Source organism: Diplotaxodon limnothrissa, linkage group LG9, assembly GCF_057381915.1.
Source record: "Diplotaxodon limnothrissa isolate DT_005_m linkage group LG9, D_limnothrissa_male_GT1.1, whole genome shotgun sequence".
Taxonomy (NCBI): domain Eukaryota; kingdom Metazoa; phylum Chordata; class Actinopteri; order Cichliformes; family Cichlidae; genus Diplotaxodon; species Diplotaxodon limnothrissa.
The window spans coordinates 32616516-32636830 of record NC_140604.1 but is presented as its reverse complement, the minus strand read 5'-3'; the positions used below and the strand labels follow the sequence as shown (position 1 = coordinate 32636830).

Sequence of the window (20315 nt, the reverse complement as noted above, 5' to 3'; positions counted from 1 at the left end):
TTTAAAATGATGAAATGATGAGCCAAAAGTGCATTCATGCCTGTATTTCCCCAATAAAAACTCGAATAACAAAAAACTTACTTAAAATTCTCCTGTTTAATAAAACTTATAGTTAATGTTGGATCAAGTGACCCTGAATGCTTCATTAGTTATGCTGCAACAGGCTCATGCTGCTAAGGCCTTCCCATGATGCAATGAGCACGTCTTCACACACCTCTTTTTTTAATCCACATGTGTTAATGTGTCACTGCTGCGTTCTTTGTTATTATTAAACTTGGTGTGTCTTCTGTCCCATCTCACCCCTCCCATAGCACATTGGTGCATCTCCCTGAGTCTGGCGGACATGCACAAACACATGCACATGCTCAGTGGAGTTGCAGCTTCTATGTGAGGCTTTATTAATTGCTCCTTGGGGATAAATAAAGTCTTTCTGATTCTGATATAGCCTAAAAGACAGCATGTTTGCAAACATTAACCAGATTTGTGTAGCTAGCTACATAGAAACAGTGAATATCAGCTTCCTCTTAAGCTGGGCTTTTACTCCTAGCTCTGTACATGCTCACAAAAACAGGCATATCGGGCATCAAAATGACCCCTATGAGTGCACAATACTCTAATAAGCGACCTTATCAGACGGTGATACAATGCAGATGACAAGTCTGTAAAGAGAATCAAAGTGTAACAGTAAAATTGCTACATTGTTGCACATAACACGCTCTTCATTTGTAACCTCACAGCTGTCCAGTAGAGCTCTCAAACTTTAAAATGGACACATTTAAACATTTAATGTTATTTAGGCATCCTGCCACAAAATATGACCAATAATTTTAACACCTGCTGCTATCAAGTAAAAATGTGATATTTCCAAGTTGGGTTTTAAAAATTTAGTAACTCCCCTGCAAACAACCTCCCTGGCTTTTGGAGTATAGATAGCCGAGTTCCCCAATTTCAGCTTAAGCCTAATTTTCTCCTGGCCTCAACACACAGACCGCAGTCACCGGTGCATGTCTTTCTTTTTGTCTCCTGCAGTTTGTGTTTTGTCTTATGTGTTGTTACTGGTATCTCTATTCTCTCCTCATCACTCTCACTGCTGTCTGCAGATCATTTTAGGAGTTCACTTCCTCTCATGTGTTCATCCACAGCAGCTGGACAATAAAGTTTATTGTGACCCTGATACTGCAGCAGATCGCTCTCATCCATTTCCTGTTATCACTTCAAATAGAAATGAGGCTGTAGAGGTTTGGTGCAGGCAGAAAAACAGCTGCAGGGACAATGAAAAGACTTTTCTGCTCCAACTTCTCCCAGCATGCTGAGCTAATGATTAGTTGGTGTTTTTCTCCAAACACTCTCTCACTCTTCTCTCAACGTGTTCACAATAAACTGTGAACAGACACCGAGGAGAGCAGCAGAAGACCTCATTCAGGAGCTAAACTCAACATGAACTGAACTCACAGTAAAGTTAGCTCGGTGCTTACCTTTAGATGAGCCCACAAACCGAGAGAAACTCCGCGATGAAGCTGCAACTCTTTCCAAACACAGGAAACAGATCAGGGAGCAGAGACCCACGTGGTTCACGCGGTTGTCAGGTGCGATCGTAGCTACAGGTGACGCCACGCGCTGTTTTCTGAAGCCGTTTGAAAGCATCGGGACGAGCGTTTCCGCGGTCGCCATCTTGGTGATAGAAAACCCACGTAACTTTGGAAGCACGGATCTGGCTGTGAAACGGCTTGCTCATTGGCTAATAATTTGTGATTGACAGGCTCCTGTCCAATGAGCATGCGGAGAATATCAAATCCGATTCTTCTTATTAAAATACGGTATGACCAAGAGGATCCCTCAGGGATGGAGAAGTGAACTTGATTGAACTGTGATTAGCAGAGTCGTAACAGCTTTGGTATCTGTAAGAGCCAAAGTCAATGTTTATGTTTTGCTTATTTGTTACGGTGGCACAGGTGTATAGCTTTACCTGCGTCTTAGGTGATGGCATGTGGGTGTGGTCACAGTCTATTTACCTGATGCAGGTGTGTTGGGTGAGTGGATGTGGGCAAACTTTTCTGTTGAGCGTCATTTTTTGGCACACCAGTTAATCCATGCGCTATTTGTAAATTGATTGAAAGCGCAAACGTTTGTTTTTGTTTTGTTCTTAAAATAAATGCGCAAAGTACAAGTCCGACTCATATGGATTATTGGAGGCGCGTCACAGGGACACAACCAACTCAGCCGGCCGCGGCTTTATTTATGGATGAAAGTCGCAACAGTATCGATCTGATACTGAGTTACTACAGGACGGGTATTCCTGATGCTAGTAAATGCAGCTTATGCGGGCTCCATATTGTGTCATGATTTCTGAGATTAATTATCTTCAGTTTACAAATTATGAACACATACACCAGTTTAGCCTCTGTACAAAACCACAGCGGATTTCCAATCAAGTGCAGATGTTTAATTTACTTCAAACACAGTCCCTATTTCCAGAGGCTTAAACGTATTAATTAAGGACTATCCCATTTCATTCCCCACAGTTTTTTTGAATGAGACATTCACTGACCCTGTCTGAAGTGACCCGAAGTCACCTGCACATCTGTTTGGTCTGCTTTTATATGAAGTGCATGAACCATCACTGTAACCAGTAGCGGTTTTTGATACGGGCGGTTGCCCTAGTGGGCATCGGCAAAAATAAATAAATAATTGCTCGTACTCATGCTGCTCCAACATCAGCCAGCGCATATTGGGAATGGCATGGGCACCAATCGTTTTTCTATCGCCCATTTGCTGGGAGTAAGGGCGCCCTCCGTTTGCGAGGTGCGCCTGCTGCTTGCGGCACAGAAAGGAGAGGGCGGGGCGGCGGGGGAGTCTCTGACCGGCTGGAGCAGCATCTAATAACCGACTCGCAAAATAAAAACAAAATAAAAACAAATCAACAAACACTAAAACACCAGACATCATGATACAGACTTATAATTTGCACCCATGTTTTTCCTCGGTGCTCCTGCTCGCTGCTGAAGTCAAAGTAAACTTTATTGTCATCTCCGCTACAGACAGTCCAGAGAGACGAGACGACGAGGCTCCAGTTACAGCAGTGCAAGTAAACAAACAATAAATATAAGAAGAGTAAGAAAACAAATATACACTTTAGGACTCGGGGTAAAGGATCAATAACAATTTAAAATGTATAATTTACAGTTTGATGATTTAAAGTCTCACACACAACCTGTCGAAAGGGGCGGGGCCGGCTGCTTCCAGATAGAGCACATTTCATTCATAATGATGTAAATCCAAGCCCATTATGTATTCATGATTTGAATCCTGGGTTGTGTGAAATCCCAGAAATAAAACCTACACAAAGGGAATCTGTGAACTAAGGTGTAGGTCTGTTAGGTTATGTTGTGGTGATCCTCGAGTTGAGGGATGGGTGTTCATACTGGAGTGCAAAATTAAAACCAATGGAAGATGTACAAGAAAAGTTCAAAGCCATCAGGTGCTCAGTTTAGAAAAAATAGAAAAGGGTGATAACAGGGTTCTTGCCATGATAACAGGGTTCTTGCTGATCGGAGCTGGCTTGGCCCTGACTTATCGGAGAAATAAGAGAGCGGAACCAGCTGTTCAAACTCCCCCTAAGCTGACCGCTGGAATTGAAGCGATGGGACGAGGCGCGGCCTCCCACACCGAACGCAGCATGGTTAACACCTTGGAGACGCTTACAGCTGCCGTGAAGACTCAAACTAACACCATTGAGCGTATGATGGGATACATCAGAGAGGGGCCTGCTCACAATAACACCCTTGAGCGAAAGTTGGATAACATCGCAGAACGGCTCACTGCAGCTGTGGGGTCTCAGAACCAAAAGAATGACAACACCACGGAACAGAAGCTTGATACCATCATGGGGAGGCTCGCAGCGCTCCAACGGGAAATCGAGGCCCCAGTGTCAGAGTGCTAAATTCGCTGCTCGCATAAAGGAGAAATCAACAATATTCAACATTTGGACACCACGGCGCCAGCTGCTAGGCCCAAGGCTGGAGCCCACCAAAACAACTCCCTGATAACGACTGTGTGATGACTATTCTTCCCATCCCATGAAGGACACCAGGATCGGCTGGAGGACTGTTTACTTAGCCTGATACAGCGAAGGACACTGTCTCAGCTGAACTCTGGACACACTTACACTGATAAGCACGCACTCATCCCCCTCCCTTCCAAACGCCTTCGATGCTTGTTCCTGCGGGGGAAGGCAGCGGGTCTGCGTGCCGCGCTGAAATGATAGCATGGTGCAGGACGACTGCTGTGTTCCTTCGAATCACCCCCCACCCCCCTATCCATCCCCTGTGGCTTGTCATGTGCTCTGATGTTGTGATGTGGACATTAATGTGCTCTCTGTGCAGAGGAGTTTTTTTGTTTCCTGTTCTCATGCTGTCCTTCCATAGGTTGCCCAGCGTGTGAAGAGGTCTCTTTTTTTCCTCTTGTACTTTTCCCAATGTTGTGTAATTTTTTCAGTGTTATTCTCTCAACGCTGCCGGTCTCCGACTGTATTCCCTTGTGTTGTCTTGTTGTTGTGTGTGTAAGTCGGGGGGGGGGTCCTATTCCTCTGTGGGGCAACCTGCATATGGCCAATAAAGCATTCATTCATTCATTCATTCAAAAGAAGAGGAGGAGAAACGAGCTACAGGTAAGCAGACGTGTGATTGGATAATGGCAGCTCATCCTGAAACAATCAGAGTCAGAATACTTTATTAATCCCTAAGGAAATAATGTGGGTTACAGTTGCTCCAAGAAGAAATGGTAAAAATAGTAACAGTAACGGACTAAACTCAAAACAATGTTATGTTACAGATTTTAATATTAATTAGTCAGTGTCAGTTGTTGATTTGTCCTGTTCTCATTGTATGACGAATTATGATGGCTGTTTGGTAGCCGTTTGCATACTATGTATACTCTCTCTCTCTTCATATGTGTGTGTGTGTGTTTTTGGGGAAATTCAGTATGGTTCCGACAACACTTTTATGTTAATATGTTTTATGTGTGTGTGGCGGGGGAAGGGGGATTCCAATCAAATTGATTCATGTTTGTGGCTGTAATGTGACAAGATGTGGAAAAGTTCAAGGGGGCCGAATACTTTTGCAAGCCACTGTATAAAATATCCTTGCTCTTATACACAGCGACTTTACCATTTCTGGTTCGGGACCACTGTCTTCTAAAGGCTGGTGAATCTTCTGGTACAAAATGTGGAGAAGTAAATGTGATGCATTCAGCTATGAATGGAGCGGACAATGTACACTCCAATAGTGGATTTAGTGATCAGTGGTCATGACACTTTGCATGCTAATGATTAACAGCCTTCATTATTCATTATGCACAGATGAACAGAATCAACTTCTGGGATTTCCTTACCTGGATGATTGAGCATGCATCAAGATATTACCCACAATTACTTAGGTACACGGGAACAAAGGGACAGCAAGTCAGTTTTATCATAAATGACACACATTTATGACTTACAATAAAAATATTTTTATTGCAACATAAAAAAAAGAATGTAGGTTTGTCTCTTCATGGAGCAAAACACACTCACATCCTGTAAGAAAACACAGACCACTGAAAACTTTACACATTACCTCGTCCCCCGCGGCATGAGCCTTACTTTTTCAAAGTCAAAGTCAACTTTATTTGTCAATTCTGCCACATGTACAGGACATACAGAGAATAGAAATTTCGTTACTCTCAAACCCTAGATGAAATAGCAAATGAACATTTAAATATAATTTTGGTTCCCTTAGCTGTGTTAGAAGATTCCTCAGTTATATAAAACTTGTACATAGTTCTGAGCTTGGGTGTACTGAGTATGCTTTTGGGGTTCTGTTACCTGTACACTCCGTGTTTTGTGACAATAGAGCCCATTTAAAACACATTTCCTGTGAGTTACAACAGAAGTGGCGCAGCACTGCCACTGATAATTACCTCACGATGAACAGCCAAATAAACAGTAACAGGTCTGACAGTTTGACCCAGAAGGTGAACTCTTCTGACATTTTGCTTTTCTTGTGATCAGATGATGGGAGTAATGTTTGCTCTGCATGCTGTTTGTGGACACAGCCAGTGAAGTTAAACTCGCTAAACTTGTGTTGGGATAACTAACTCCATAAGCTAAGATTTTGTAATCGCGGCTCGATCGCTTCACAACATTCATGATCTTCTCTTAAACTCTTTTTCTTTCCATCCTGTCTTGCAGCTCTATTGTCATCATCCTTTCCTGAGTATTGCCCTCTCTTTGAAAAAGGAAGAAGGGGCTCAGAATTGATGTAATCCTGCCCCCACCTTCAACCCAAGTATGTGTGGTAGTCACTGCTACCACACAAACATGTCCTGAACCACGCTCACATACTTCTCTGTCACTTCTGACTTCATCATGCAGTACCACAGTGCCTCTTTTTGCACCCTTTCATGTTTTCACTAGATCTACAAAGACAGTGAAGCTCTGACTTTCTCAGGAAATTAAAGCTGAATTCTGTGAAGCCTGATCTCAAGCTTTTTAAGTTTGACGCAGCATCCAGAAGAACTTTTGTTCAGATCCCCCGTTTCTCCCACTGTGTTCAAATGAACCCTGTCAGGGTAATGTCCCATTGGTCTGCCACTTTTCGCACAGGAGGACACTTTGTGGGTCTTTTGATGGCTCAATAGACTTTTGTAATGGATGAAAGACTTTCCACACTGATCACATACAAATGATTTAACTCGAGAGTGGGTGCGCTGATGTGATTTTAAGCTAGTCATACGAGTAAAAGCCTTTCCACAGTCACCACATACAAATGATTTAACTCGAGAGTGGATGAGCTGATGTGAGTTTAAGCCAGTCATAGACGTAAAAGCCTTTCCACACTGATCACAGCTGAACTGTTTATATCCACTGTGGATGAGCTGATGTGCTTTTAAGTTGCTCTTCTGAGTAAAAGCCTTTCCACACTGATCACAGCCAAACGGTTTATATCCACTGTGGATGAGCTGATGTGCTTTTAAGTTGCTCTTCTGAGTAAAAGAATTTCCACACTGATCACAGGTGAAAGGTTTAACTTCACTGTGGATGCCCTGATGTCTCTCTAAGTGATCTCTATCCATAAAAGCCTTTCCACACAGATCACAGATAAATGATTTACCTCCAACATGGATCATATAATGTCTCTTTAAGTGACCTTTTCGAGTAAAAGACATCCCACACTGATCACAGCTGAATGGTTTCACACCGGTGTGGAGTAGCTGATGTTTTTTTAAGTTGCATCTTAGACTAAAGGTCTTTCCACATTGATCACAGCTGAATGGCTTCACACCGGTGTGGATCAGCTGATGTCTTTTTAAGGTGCATCTCAGAGTAAAAGACTTTTCACACTGATCACAGTTGAAAGCTTTAAATCCAGTGTGGACGACCTGATGTAATTTTAAGCTCCATCTAAGAGTAAAGGTCTTTCCACATTGATCACAGCTGAATGGTTTCACACCGGTGTGGATCAGCTGATGTGATTTCAAGTGACCTTTCTGAGTAAAAGCCTTTCCACACTGATCACAGCTCAAGCTTCTGTCCTCCCTGTTGGCGTGCTTGCGTCTTCTGATCTGCTTCATAGCAGGAAAAGTCTTTTCCACAGGGATCGCCGCTGGCTCATCTTTACTTTCTGGTGCTGGATGTTTTTGGTTGATGTCATCCATGTGCTGAGGTTTGGGCCTGCTTTCACTTCTTTCTCCTGTAATGACAAAGAACCCAAACAGTGACATCAGGTCTATATCTTCAGCTCATCCACAAGTGCCCCCTCTTACCTCACAAAGCCGTCCGTCAAAATATTGTCAGACATAAACCGGTCCGTGGTGCAAAAAAGGTTGGGGACCGCTGGTCTACAGCTTTCTACCCCCCAAGGACACGTAGTCTAATGCCTTTATTTTTCAGGGCCATGTCCACTTAATACTACACTATACGGTTATATGGCATTTTAGTTCATATACAGCATAGAATTGAGGCACTTCAAATATTTTCATCTCAACACCTCCTCCCTGGAGATAAGGAGGAGTCTCACTATCTGCCTAATAGGGGTGGGGGAAAAAATCGATACTGTGTAGTATCGTGATATTTTGTTTGCTAATAATGTATCGATACAGGGACAGCAGAAATCGATATTTTGTTACAAACAATTTTTTCATGGACTGGAACATGATCTGACTTCATGTTGATCCTTTTTCTGAGCAAGAATCCTGACATTCCTTCACTGTCCAAATGTGTTTAACTTTTTTTTTTGGCAGCAATAAACATGACAGTTTACTTATTTTAATTTAAGACATGTTTTATTTTAATTAAGTTTAAAACTTTTTTATTTAATGTAAAATTAGATTTTGTTTTAATTTACTTTCAAATTCTTCAGTTGCTGAAGGGGCTGCATAGTTTTCATAAATTGCATAGTTCAGAATAGCTATAATTGTACCAGATGGTTGCATTCAGTTAAGTTGGACTAGACTGTAATACAAACCGTTCAGTTTGTCAACAATAAAACTGAAATGAGAGAAAGACTGAGTGTGAGACTTTGTCAGTCCAACTCACTCACAATACCCATCTGTGTGTGGAATAACATATTTGATGTTTTCCTATATGTAGAACCAAGTCACACAAAATGTACTATAGATATTACTAAAGTGATATTGTCAAAACATATGATCAACACATAAAATAAAGAAATCTCCATCACAAGAGTTAGCAGCTTACACAAGAAAAGACGTCAGAAAGAATATGAAAGAAGAGAAGTGGAAAAGGAAAACAGAGGATTTTTAATGAAGTCATGATCACTCCACAGACATCACCTTCATATGAAGGGAAACAGAGAGTGTAACTCAAATGATAAACCATTAAGTTCCTGAGGCAGACAAACAGAGAGGCTAAACAGAAGGCAGAAATCAAACCAAAGTGAGCTAAGAGAGAGAGACCCTGTAGAAAATGATGAAGTTAAGCAACCAGTGTAGTTATAACTGACTTACTCTGGATCTCCTCTCAGACTCAGGAGGGGGCGAGCGGCCGGCTTTGTAGTTGGAGTCGGACCAGCAGAGACAATGGGCTCACTGACCTCCACTCCCCAAGTCAGTCACCACGAGGACAAGTTCTTTGTTTAGAGATGATTTAATCCAAGCTCACCAACAACATCACTCAGCTGTCCTCGTCAGAACTAATGAAATAAAAGCAGTAACATTTAGAAACGTCAGTTTACTAAACATAAAAATATTGCTCTTTTAGCCTCGCTGACATATTCTGTAAAGATTAAATTACTTAAATCATCACGTGGTTTACAAAAACACATTGTTAATCTCAGCAAATAAGTGCGCATCCAGAAATAACTGTTTTATCTCGTTTGACATGGAAACTTAAATTTACAAAGACACACTGAACGCACCTTCCTACCAGCTGTAACCTAAAGCTGGGCAGACGCTGTGCGATTTTTTCAGTCGCATTATTCAGCTTCTGCTCGAACTGCACGATTGACTCGCAGGGGTTAGAAGTTCGTAGGTCACGATGCAGGGTCTCACACTATACGGCCCGATGCTCTGATGCGACCCGAGTGCTCACACTGTGCGTCCATAAAATGAAGGTTATAACAGAAATTCTGTCGCTCGCTCTCCCTCTCTGCCTTTCACTCACACAGACACACCACCACCATCAACTTTGCTAAATTGCTAATGAAAAACATGATCAGCTGTGTTTGAGCAGCAATGTAAATCCAACTATTTTCACGGTTGTTGTGTTTGCGCGTGCGCAGTGCGAGAAGCTGCGGTGACACCCTCCCGACCAAGCGATTTATGTTCGGGAGCTGCTCGGAGGTGTTAATCGCTTCTCGTTACCCCCACGTATACTACACGACGCACGATGAAGGCCAAAACCGGGCCGATCGACAAAACGGTCGCACGACTCAAAAACTGGCTCAAAATGGGCCAAAAATCGCACAGTGTGAGCCCAGCATAACAGGAGAACGAACGTTCGTCTTCGCAGCTGCAATACACACCTCACAACACGCCGTTCATCAATTACATTAAACACGAGGCGTCGCCACAATACTTTGATACGGGTTCTTCAACAAGTGCCCTACTTTTAAAACTGTGGCAAGACACAGCAAAGAGCACAGTACGCACACCTCTTCTTCTTCGTCTCCTCCCCTGCTTCTTCTTCTTCTTCTTAAGTTTTATTGGCGGTTTGCAAACAATAAAATGGTGCGTTACTGCCACCAACTGGTATGGAGTGTCGACCCTCAAGCCCTCCTCAAATGTTTACTCTCTTTTAAAAAGTGGAATAGGGCCTGATAACACTCACGTCTTGAGTCCTTTTGCAGTAAATCAATAAGATCCAGTTTAATTTTTATGTTACTGAGGTTTTGGATCAGTTACCTTCTCTCCACCTGATATTTCTGACAGTGTAATCTAACACGTTCTATAGTTCACCCTTCTCTGCAGTGATCACGTTTCCCTGCATCATGTTTCCCTGTCATGAATAGTTTTGTGTTCAAACCAGTATGTCCAAACCTTATTCTAGAAATGACCACCTCCTCGCGCCTACTCCAAACTGTGCTCCTCATTTCTCCTGCTCTCCTTTGAATTTTATTACAAGCATCGTCCCCTCCTTTCTTTATCCATTGTATTTCTCCCTCTTCTGAAACCACTTTGATGTTTAGATATGTATCCTTTATTTTCTATATAACACATTAATTTGTCATTTATTATTCGCTCCGTAATTTTAAAGATAAATGGTAAATGGCCTGTGTTTATATAGCGCTTTACTAGTCCCTAAGGACCCCAAAGCGTTTTACATATCCACTCATCCACCCATTCACACACTGGTGATGGCAGCTACATTGTAGCCACAGCCACCCTGAGGAGCACTGACAGAGGCGAGGCTGCCGGACACTGGCGCCACCGGGCCCTCTGACCACCACCAGTAGGCAACGGGTGAAGTGTCTTGCCCAAGGACACAACGACCGAGACTGTCCAAGCCGGGGCTCGAACCGGCAACCTTCCGATTACAAGGCGAACTCCCAACTCAGATGTTAAAGCTATGAGACTGTAATTTCCTGGATTTGTATCATCCTTTCCTGGTTCATGTATGGGCACAACCACAACCTCTTTTTTAAAGTGATTTAATAAATCATCCGTATCTTCTATCTGTTTCAGTAAAGCCCTATTCTCTATGATGGCATTACTCTTCCTCTTCACCCTTCTTCACTAATATTGCCTGAACTGTGGATTTTAACAAACGTTTTTGCCAACACATTTGCCTTCTCCTCATTTTTTACTGCTCTTGCCTCTCCATTCCTCAAGATTGGACATCCATACTCCTCGTTTATTCCATCCATCTGACCGTACCAGCTTTATTTATATGGTTTTATGTTAACGTTTATATAGCGCTTTAAAAAGTACTGTATATATACAGGTAGATTTAAACAAATAAACAAATAAACAAAATAAAATAATTTCATTAAAAATGTTTTTAAAGAAAGTTGAGTCAACCCCTTAAAATAGTGCCAAAGGCTTCAGCAAATCAGTATGTTTTCAGATAAGTTTTAAACTCAGAAAGAAAAAAGACCTGCCTAACGTGCAAGGACAGATTATTCCACAACAACGGATGCATCACTAACCCCACAATAAAGTGTGTTACAATATTCCAGCCTAGATGTAACAAAGGCATGTATTGCTGTCTCATAACACTCCTTTGATAAGATGGGCTTTATTTTGGCTAATTGCCTCAAATATAAAAGCTTGATCTTAAGACCTTATCGCCCAATTTGCCACCTCTGAGACTGCATTACAAGTAGAAGAATTTAATCAGCAACCTCAACATTTATATCAATCTTTTGTATTTCCTGGTCACTGACTAATCTAAATGTTTACCAATCAGCAGTACTGCAACACCACTTCTAAACACCCCCTTTGTCATGTTTCTCTACATTCAGCTCTATCTCAGTCATAGGATAGCGGTCTTTACCTACGGTCGGTACCTGCCATGAACAAATACCTGCCAATGAGTCTGACACTATTGTGAGGTCAGTTGCTGATTCTGAACTTGTTCTAACATTCACTCTTGGACAGAGGTGGGTAATGTCGAGATGAAATATTATTTTATATTCATAATCAATATTACTGTTGTATCATTTATGATTTATCATTGTAATCTTTCATTGACACATTTATTGAAACTGGTGAGGTTATATTAAAGTCTGTATTTCACGGGTTGGCATAAGCACATAATCTTTCATTGCAGGTGCAACTGTAATCATGTTATACACATATTGCATAATTAAAGGGTTGAAGCTCGGTCAAGTTAATTAATGGTTTGAAGCTACGGGCAGCGCGATGTCTGGCCGATCAATGGAGCAAAGTTCAGCTATTGAAAGGTTGCCTACATGTTTATCGTATAATTTACTGCATATTGCCTGTGTGCATTCAGCAGCCTCCTGCATTGAAGTTTGCCTGGTAACAGAGGACGTAGAGGGGGGTCAGGCGCTAAGGTCACAACACAGACACATAGTCTGCCTGAGGGAACTGATTGCAAAGGCTGTGTACCTGTATACGTGACAGTTTAGTTCTGATTAGTCCAGTGTAAGAGTGTAATGACAGGATGCATCTGTTAGGTGGAGGAACATCGGAAGGAACTGTTCTTTTTGGAATATCTCCTGAGATAGAATTACTGGAACATGCATGTTGTTTTTCATCTGTAGTGACGCATGTCACCATGGTCATCATGTCTATAAGTATCACACCCCAACTATTGTTCGGGGAAGATCGATGCTGTTTGAGTGATCGTGCTCGACTTCCCCCCATATACGTTTCAATAAAATCCTTGTTTTGGCGCACCGTACTGGGACTCTGCAGTCGTTGTCTTTCCTCAAAATACGAATCAGGTAACAGTAGTAACGAGTTACATTTACTCCATTACATTTACTTGAGTAAGTTTTTGAAAAAAATGCACTTTTAAAGTATCTTTTTTGCACGATACTTTTTACTTTTACTTGAGTACATTTGTGAAGAAGAAACGGTACTTTTACTCCGCTACATTTGCAAAATTCGACTCGTTACTTTTTAAAAAAATAATTAGTTTAACACATTAGATAACATGACGTCAGTGGAGTTTCTGGTAACTTTTTTTACCAATGAGATGTGGCCATGCAGTCACATGACCAGTTTGAAGCTGTGGTGGGCAGAGCGGCCCAAGCGTTTCAAAGTAGCGACACATGGAAAGAAGAAACATGAAAACATTGCAGAGTCTACGCTAGAGCTGAAGAGGATGAACAGCATTTTCCTCACATGCAAAGAATGTTTCGTTTAAAAGCAGCACAAAGGAACAGCTATGTCTGCAGTGTCGGTGTCTTCGGTGAGAGCCAAAACAAACCAACTTTTCAGCGTGAAAAAACTCAACTCGTGTAACCTGAGGAAATGGTACGTTTTCTCTAAATATCTTTTTAGCTGTGGCTAGCTGGATGTCAGCAGCTGTGTCGTGCTGGAGCTGCGAGTCATATTTTCGGCACCACGTTGTAGTGAGATAAGTTTGTAGGTGTTTTGTGCAGCTTCGGCTGTCCTTTTAAAAGGGAGATTTTCCTGCCGTTTTCATCAGATTCCACTACACTGCATTTTCGCAGGAAATGCAACCTTTTCTAGCTTTTATTTAACATTTAATTAACAATATATATTTTTGAATTTAAGCTAGAACAAGACTTGGCATTATTTAAAGGATATGCTTATGTCTGTGACGTTACCCCAATTAAATTGGACTCACGTCTTGAAAGTTGGTCTGCTAAAGGATTACCTACATTTGATAGTCTGATTAAAGATGGGAATTTAATTAGTGTTGATACATTGAAACAAAAATACAATCTGGAAAGACAGGATTCATGCCGATACTTGCAAATAAGGAACTAAAGACGACGATGAGAGTGGCGTCGGACACTAATGTAGATTTGATAGCAACGCTCAAAAAGGCATGTAGTGGCGAAGTCAACAAAAAACACATTTCCTCTTTGTATACATTTTTTACAAATAAGATATTATGGGAGAAGGAGGGAGGAGTGTGCATAACACAGGATGAATGGACTCAAATATGGAAACAACAATGGAAATGCACTACCTCACAAAGATGGAGGGAATTTGGATGGAAAATTTTGATTAGGTTCTTTATCACCTCTTACCAAAAGACTCATTATGATGGGAATCCCCCGTATGCTGGAGAAAATATGGACACAGACGAGTACACCTCTGACATTTGCAGGCAGAATTTTAAACCTTGGGTGAAATGGGGTCAATGCAGTTCTTAAGCATGCATACAAATGTTCATTAGTCAGCTGTGAGCGAGTTTTCCCCATTCATCTTTAAATGCCATATTTTCACTTCAGGAAGTACACAGCCCCACCCCACTGATGACTTGCTGTTGGCCAACACCCTCAACGACTTTTACTGTCGGTTTGATGATCCATCAAGCAGCTTTCACACCTCAATAGAGACACTTTGGTCCATCATCCCCCCACCTTCCCCGCTCCCCCCACAACAGAGCCATCGATGCTATCAAAGACTTCACCCACAGGAGCCCCCTCCTCACTTCACAACCTTGAGGATTTCAAACCACCTTCTCCCACTACAGCCCTTCATATTCATGAAGCAGATGTGAGGACGCAGTTTAACCCCTCTAGACCTACTAAAGAACCGATTCAAGTCAATTCAATTTTTATCTATATAGCGCCAAATCACAACAAAAGTAAAGCTTTCCCTTTTACTAAGTCATATAGTTAGAGCTGGTTCAGGTGACTCTGAACCCTCCCTTATTTATGCTGCAATAGGTGTAGGCTGCCAGGGTTTCCCATGATGTATTGAGTATTTCTTCCTCAGTCATCTTTCTCACTCACTATGTGTTAATAGACCTCTCTGCATTGAATCATACTTGTTATTAATCTCTTGTTCTTTTCCACAGCATGTCTGTTATCCTGTCTTCCTTCTCTCATTCTACCCGGTTGTGGCACATGGCCTCCCCTTCCTGAGCCTGGTTCTGCAAGAGTTCTGCTTTCTTGTCAAAAGGGAGATTTACCCCAAATAAATTGGACTCAAGTCTTAAAAGCTGGTCTGCTGAAGGATTACCTACATTTGATAGGCGGATTAAAGATGGGAATTTAATTAGTGTTGATACATTGAAAAAAAAAAACGATCTGGAAAAGATCGCAGGATTTCTATTGATACTTACAAATAAGACACTATATAAAGATGACAATTACAGTGGTGTCGGACACTAATGTAGATTTGATAGTGTTAAGAGTCAATTATACATAATGTGATCAGTTTTATGAAATGTGCCCTTGTAAGGATAGTTAAGCAAACCTCATGTCTACGTGACTTTTCATATAACAACTTTTAATAATAATAATAATAATAATAATAATAATAATAATAATAATAATAATAATGGATTGGATTTATATAGCGCTTTTCAAGGCACCCAAAGCGCTTTACAATGCCACTATTCATTCACTCTCACATTCACACACTGGTGGAGGCAGCTACAGTGGTGATAAACTTATTTAGCAACTAACAGCTTCCTCTGTTCTGAGAACATACAGATGCAGAAAAGGGGAACCTCAGCTCTGAGTTCTTGGAATAACTTTGTTATCTTTGTACACACGTGTAACCAGCTTGTATAAATAAAGAACGCAGACAGTGACAGAGCACGAATCCGTGAGCGTCTCTCTGCGAGTACGAGCGCTCTGGCTGCCCTCGGGAGTAAAGACAACTGCAGTGTTTGTGTTTTCTAACTCAGGTGTCTCAGCTGAAGAACTGTTGGGAGATTCTTAGAAATTCCCTGACAGATAGCAATGCTCAAAAAGGCATATAGTTCAATTCAATTCAATTTTATTTATATAGCGCCAAATCACAACAAAAGTCGCCTCAAGGTGCTTCAACAATCATATGACCCCGGGGCCTGGCGCCTGTTGCTCGGTCAGGCTTCCTCCGGGGTGCGGGGGGGCCCTCGGGCCTCCGGCCTCTGGGCCTGTGGCTCGGTTCACTCTGGCACAGCTGGCTGCCGGCAGAGCCGGCGGGCACGCCGGTGCAGCCCCCTCTAGCTTCTGCTCGATGGCTACTGGGTGACCCCTTGTCTGGGGATCCTCAGCCCTTCCCATGAGGGTGGCACGGATGCCCTCCAGTGGTCCTCCTTGGGCTCTCGCACTCTGGGGCCTCTGGATGTCTGGGGCCTGGATCTCCTCCATGCCTACTTCATGCCCTGGGGGACAGGGCTATGGCTCTCTACATCCTCTTGCAGACCATTACATGGGGAAACCATTTGAATATAAGCGCGCTGATCCACACAGGTGTGCACATGGATGTTCACTGTTCATAGACTTAAATCACACCTTTCTTGGCTGCTACGTCAAAGCACATTGTGCGCTGTCTGTCCTGCGTGCTGCACAACAACATTCAATATTTAGTGTTTACTGCTGTTTACACTTAGCTAGATTAATGCGATGCTAGAATAATGTGTTGTGTTTAGTATGTTGCTTTGGCTTTTTATTGCTTGTTTTCTATTCTTTTTCTCTCAACAGGTGATCCAGGAGATTTTTTTCCCCTTTCTCACTGTCCCTCTCCCCTTCTGTTTTTCTTTTCCTTCCTCTTTCTTTCTCCCTTTCCTATCCCTCACTCATGTCTGTCCCGTGTGTAAAATAAAATAAAATAAATAATAAAAACAAAAGTCGATCAAATGGACCAATACGGCAATGCCATGATGACCCATTTGGCAAAGTAAATCCATTGGGTATCCTTGTAGGTCTTCAGACAACAATTCTGACGACTAAAGAACCAAATGGGACAGGAAAAAAAAAAAAAAGAAATTCCCTGACAGATAGCAATGCTCAAAAAGGCATATAGTTCAGTTCAATTCAATTTTATTTATATAGCGCCAAATCACAACAAAGGTCGCCTCAAGGTGCTTCAACAATCATATGACCCCCTATGAGCAGCACTTTGGCAACAGCGGGAAGGAAAAACTCCCTTTTAACAGGAAGAAACTTCCGGCAGAACCAGGCTCAGGGAGGGGCGGGGCCATCTGCTGTGACCGGTTGGGGTGAGAGAAGGAAGACAGGATAAAGACATGCTGTGGAAGAGAGACAGAGGTTAATAACAGATATGATTCAATGCAAAGAGGTCTGTTAATACATAGTGAGTGAGAAAGATGACTGAGGAAGAAATACTCAATGCATCATGGGAAACCCCCGGCAGCCTACGTCTATTGCAGCATAACTAAGGGAGGATTCAGGGTCACCTGGTCCAGCCCTAACCATATGCTTTAGCAAAAAGGAAAGTTTTAAGCCTAATCTTAAAAGTAGAGATAGTGTCTGTCTCCCGAATCCAAACTGGAAGCTGGTTCCACAGAAGAGGGGCCTGAAAACTGAAGGCTCTGCCTCCCATTCTACTTTTAAATACTCTAGGAACAACAAGTAGGCCTGCAGAACGAGAGCGAAGTGCTCTAATAGGGTGATATGGTACTACAAGGTCATTAAGATAAGATGGGGCCTGATTATTTGAGACCTTGTATGTGAGGAGCAGGATTTTGAATTCAATTCTGGATTTAACAGGAAGCTAATGAAGGGAAGCCAAAACAGGAGAAATATGCTCTCTCTTTCTAGTCCCTGTCAGGACTCTTGCTGCAGCGTTTTGGATTAGCTGAAGGCTTTTCAGCGAGTTTTTTGGACATCCTGATAATAATGAATTACAGTCGTCCAGCCTGGAAGTAATAAATGCATGAACTAGTTTTTCAGCGTCACTCTGAGACAGGATATTTCTAACTTTAGAGATGTTGCGCAAATGGAAGAAAGCAGTCTTACATATTTGTTTAATAAGTGTGTTGAAGGACATATCCTGGTCAAAAATGACTCCAAGGTTCCTCACAGCGTTACTGGAGGCCAAGGTAATGCCATCCAGAGTAAGAATCTGGTTAGATACCATATTTCTAAGATTTTCAGGGCCGAGTACAATAAGCTCAGTTTTATCTGAATTAAGAAGCAGAAAGTTAGCGGCCATCCAGGTCTTTATGTCTTTAAGACATTCCTGCAGTTTAACTAATTGGTGTGTGTTATCTGGCTTCATGGACAGATAGAGCTGGGTGTCATCTGCATAGCAGTGAAAATGTATGCTATGTCTTCTAATGATACTGCCTAAGGGAAGCATGTATAATGTAAACAGAATTGGTCCTAGCACTGAACCCTGTGGAACTCCATAATTGACCTCAGTGTGTGAAGAGGACTCTCCATTTACATGCACAAACTGGAGTCTATTAGATAGATATGATACAAACCACTGCAGTGCAGTACCTGTAATACCTACAGCATGTTCTAATCGCTCTAATAGGATATTATGGTCAATAGTATCGAATGCTGCACTGAGGTCTAGCAGGACAAGCACAGAGATGAGTCCACTGTCAGAGGCCATAAGAAGATCATTTGTAGCCTTCACTAAAGCTGTTGAAACCTGACTGAAACTCTTAAAATAAGCCATTCCTCTGCAGATGATCTGTTAGCTGTTTGACAACTACTCTTTCAAAGATTTTTGATATGAAAGGAAGGTTGGAGATTGGCCTATAATTAGCTAAGACTGCTGGATCTACAGATGGCTTTTTGAGTAAAGGTTTAACTACAGCCACCTTGAAGGCCTGTGGTACATAGAGGATTATTAGAGATAGTTTGATCATGTTGAGGCTGTCATTTTTAGCATCTACATCAGGGGTCAGCAACCCTAGGCACGCGTGCCACAGTTTGCACGTGAAGGGTTAAGTGTTGGCACAACCAATGCTGGAATGGCCATCGGGCATTTCCTCGGTGGCCCGGTAACTTTTTTCCCCCTCTGTACACAAATATTAAAATAAACAATAAAAACAATAGACATTATATACAATGTAAAAGATCAAATGTAAATAATGTAAAAAAAATTAAATAAAATATGTAGATCAACAAAAGGCTTGTTTGAACAGAAAAGATTTTAACTGTTTTTTAAAAGAATCCACAGAGTCAAGCAAACGTAATTGATGTGGTAAACTGTTCTACAGGCTTGGTGCAACTGACTGAAAGGCTGTCCCCTTTTGTCTTCAGTCGTGTACGGGGAACAACTAACAGACTCTGAGTCTGTGAGCGGAGATGACAAGCAGCAGTGTATTTTATAAGAAGCTTGGATAAATAATCTGGGGCCTGGCCATTTAGTGCTCTGTATGTTAAAACAAGAATTTTAAAGCAAATTCTAAACTGTATTGGGAGCCAATGTAAAGAATATAAGATGGGAGTGATGTGAACACGCTTGGTAGAGCGAGTTAGTTGTCTGGCTGCTTCGTTTTGTATTGCCTGGAGGCGACAGAGAGATGATTTATCCAAGCTAGTAAACAGGGAATTACAGTAATCTAAGTGTGATGACACAAATGCATGAATGAGTTTTTCCAGTTCAGCTGAGGAAACCACATGTCGCAGTTTAGAGATGTTTCTTAAATGATAGAAACAGGAACGACAAAAATATTTTACATGAGAGTCAAGGCCCAAAGAAGAGTCGAATATTACTCCAAGACTGTGAATATTTTACTTGACAGACTGTGTATAAAAGGCCCCAAGAAGAAGAAGAAAGTGTGTACATTATTGTACTTTATTGAGCCCCGTGGGGAAATTGCTCTCTGCATTTAACCCATTCACTCAGTGAAGCAGTGGGCAGCCATTGGGCGCCCGGGGAGCAGTGTGTAGGGACGGTACCTTGCTCAGGGGTACCTCAGGGTAGCTGTTAAGGGGAATCGAACCCCCGACCTTCCGATCATGGGGCAACCACTCTACCTACTGAGCTATCCCTGCCCAAAGTTCATATAATAGTTTTACTGGTGTTTATAAGTTTATATAAGTTCATGTAATGTTCCATCTTCTGTCAGTTTGGGCCAGCCCACCTTCTAGTGACATCATCCGGTTAGTAAGGTGGGCAGTTTAATGGCGGCTGAGCAGTGTTGGTCCGGAGGGGGTGCACTGATTCCTGGGGCATGTTAGGTGTGCGTAAATGACAAGTAAGTAGTGACCTGTGTCGTATTTTGCCTTTGTTGTGTCAGTACTGTAGTATGTTACCATTTAGGAGCTAATGTAGTCCATAGTTGGAGCGGTAGGCCACGCATGCAACGCGTGAGTTCACCCTCATTTCATATGCTAACTTATGTTGTTAGCTTGGCCCCGGTTTAGCTTGTTGACGCATGTACGGTCGCTCGTATGTCCATAATGTCATTCCTGTGTTATCAGACCTTCTCTATATGTTGTATGTGATGCTTG

The 20315-nt window shown here is 42.1% G+C and overlaps 1 protein-coding gene across 1 annotated transcript; it reads right to left on the bottom strand.

Annotated features, from left to right (window-relative positions):
* Window positions 1–5542: 5542 nt before the first annotated feature.
* LOC146625908 (uncharacterized) lies at window positions 5543–10160 on the bottom strand. The gene is made up of 3 exons (XM_085363050.1): window positions 10020–10160; window positions 9004–9188; window positions 5543–7727 (listed from the first exon to the last, which is right to left on the bottom strand). The coding sequence occupies exon 3, from the start codon at window positions 7690–7692 to the stop codon at window positions 6490–6492; it is 1203 nt and encodes a 400-aa protein (XP_085219176.1). The 5' UTR covers window positions 7693–7727; window positions 9004–9188; window positions 10020–10160; the 3' UTR covers window positions 5543–6489.
* Window positions 10161–20315: the final 10155 nt, after the last annotated feature.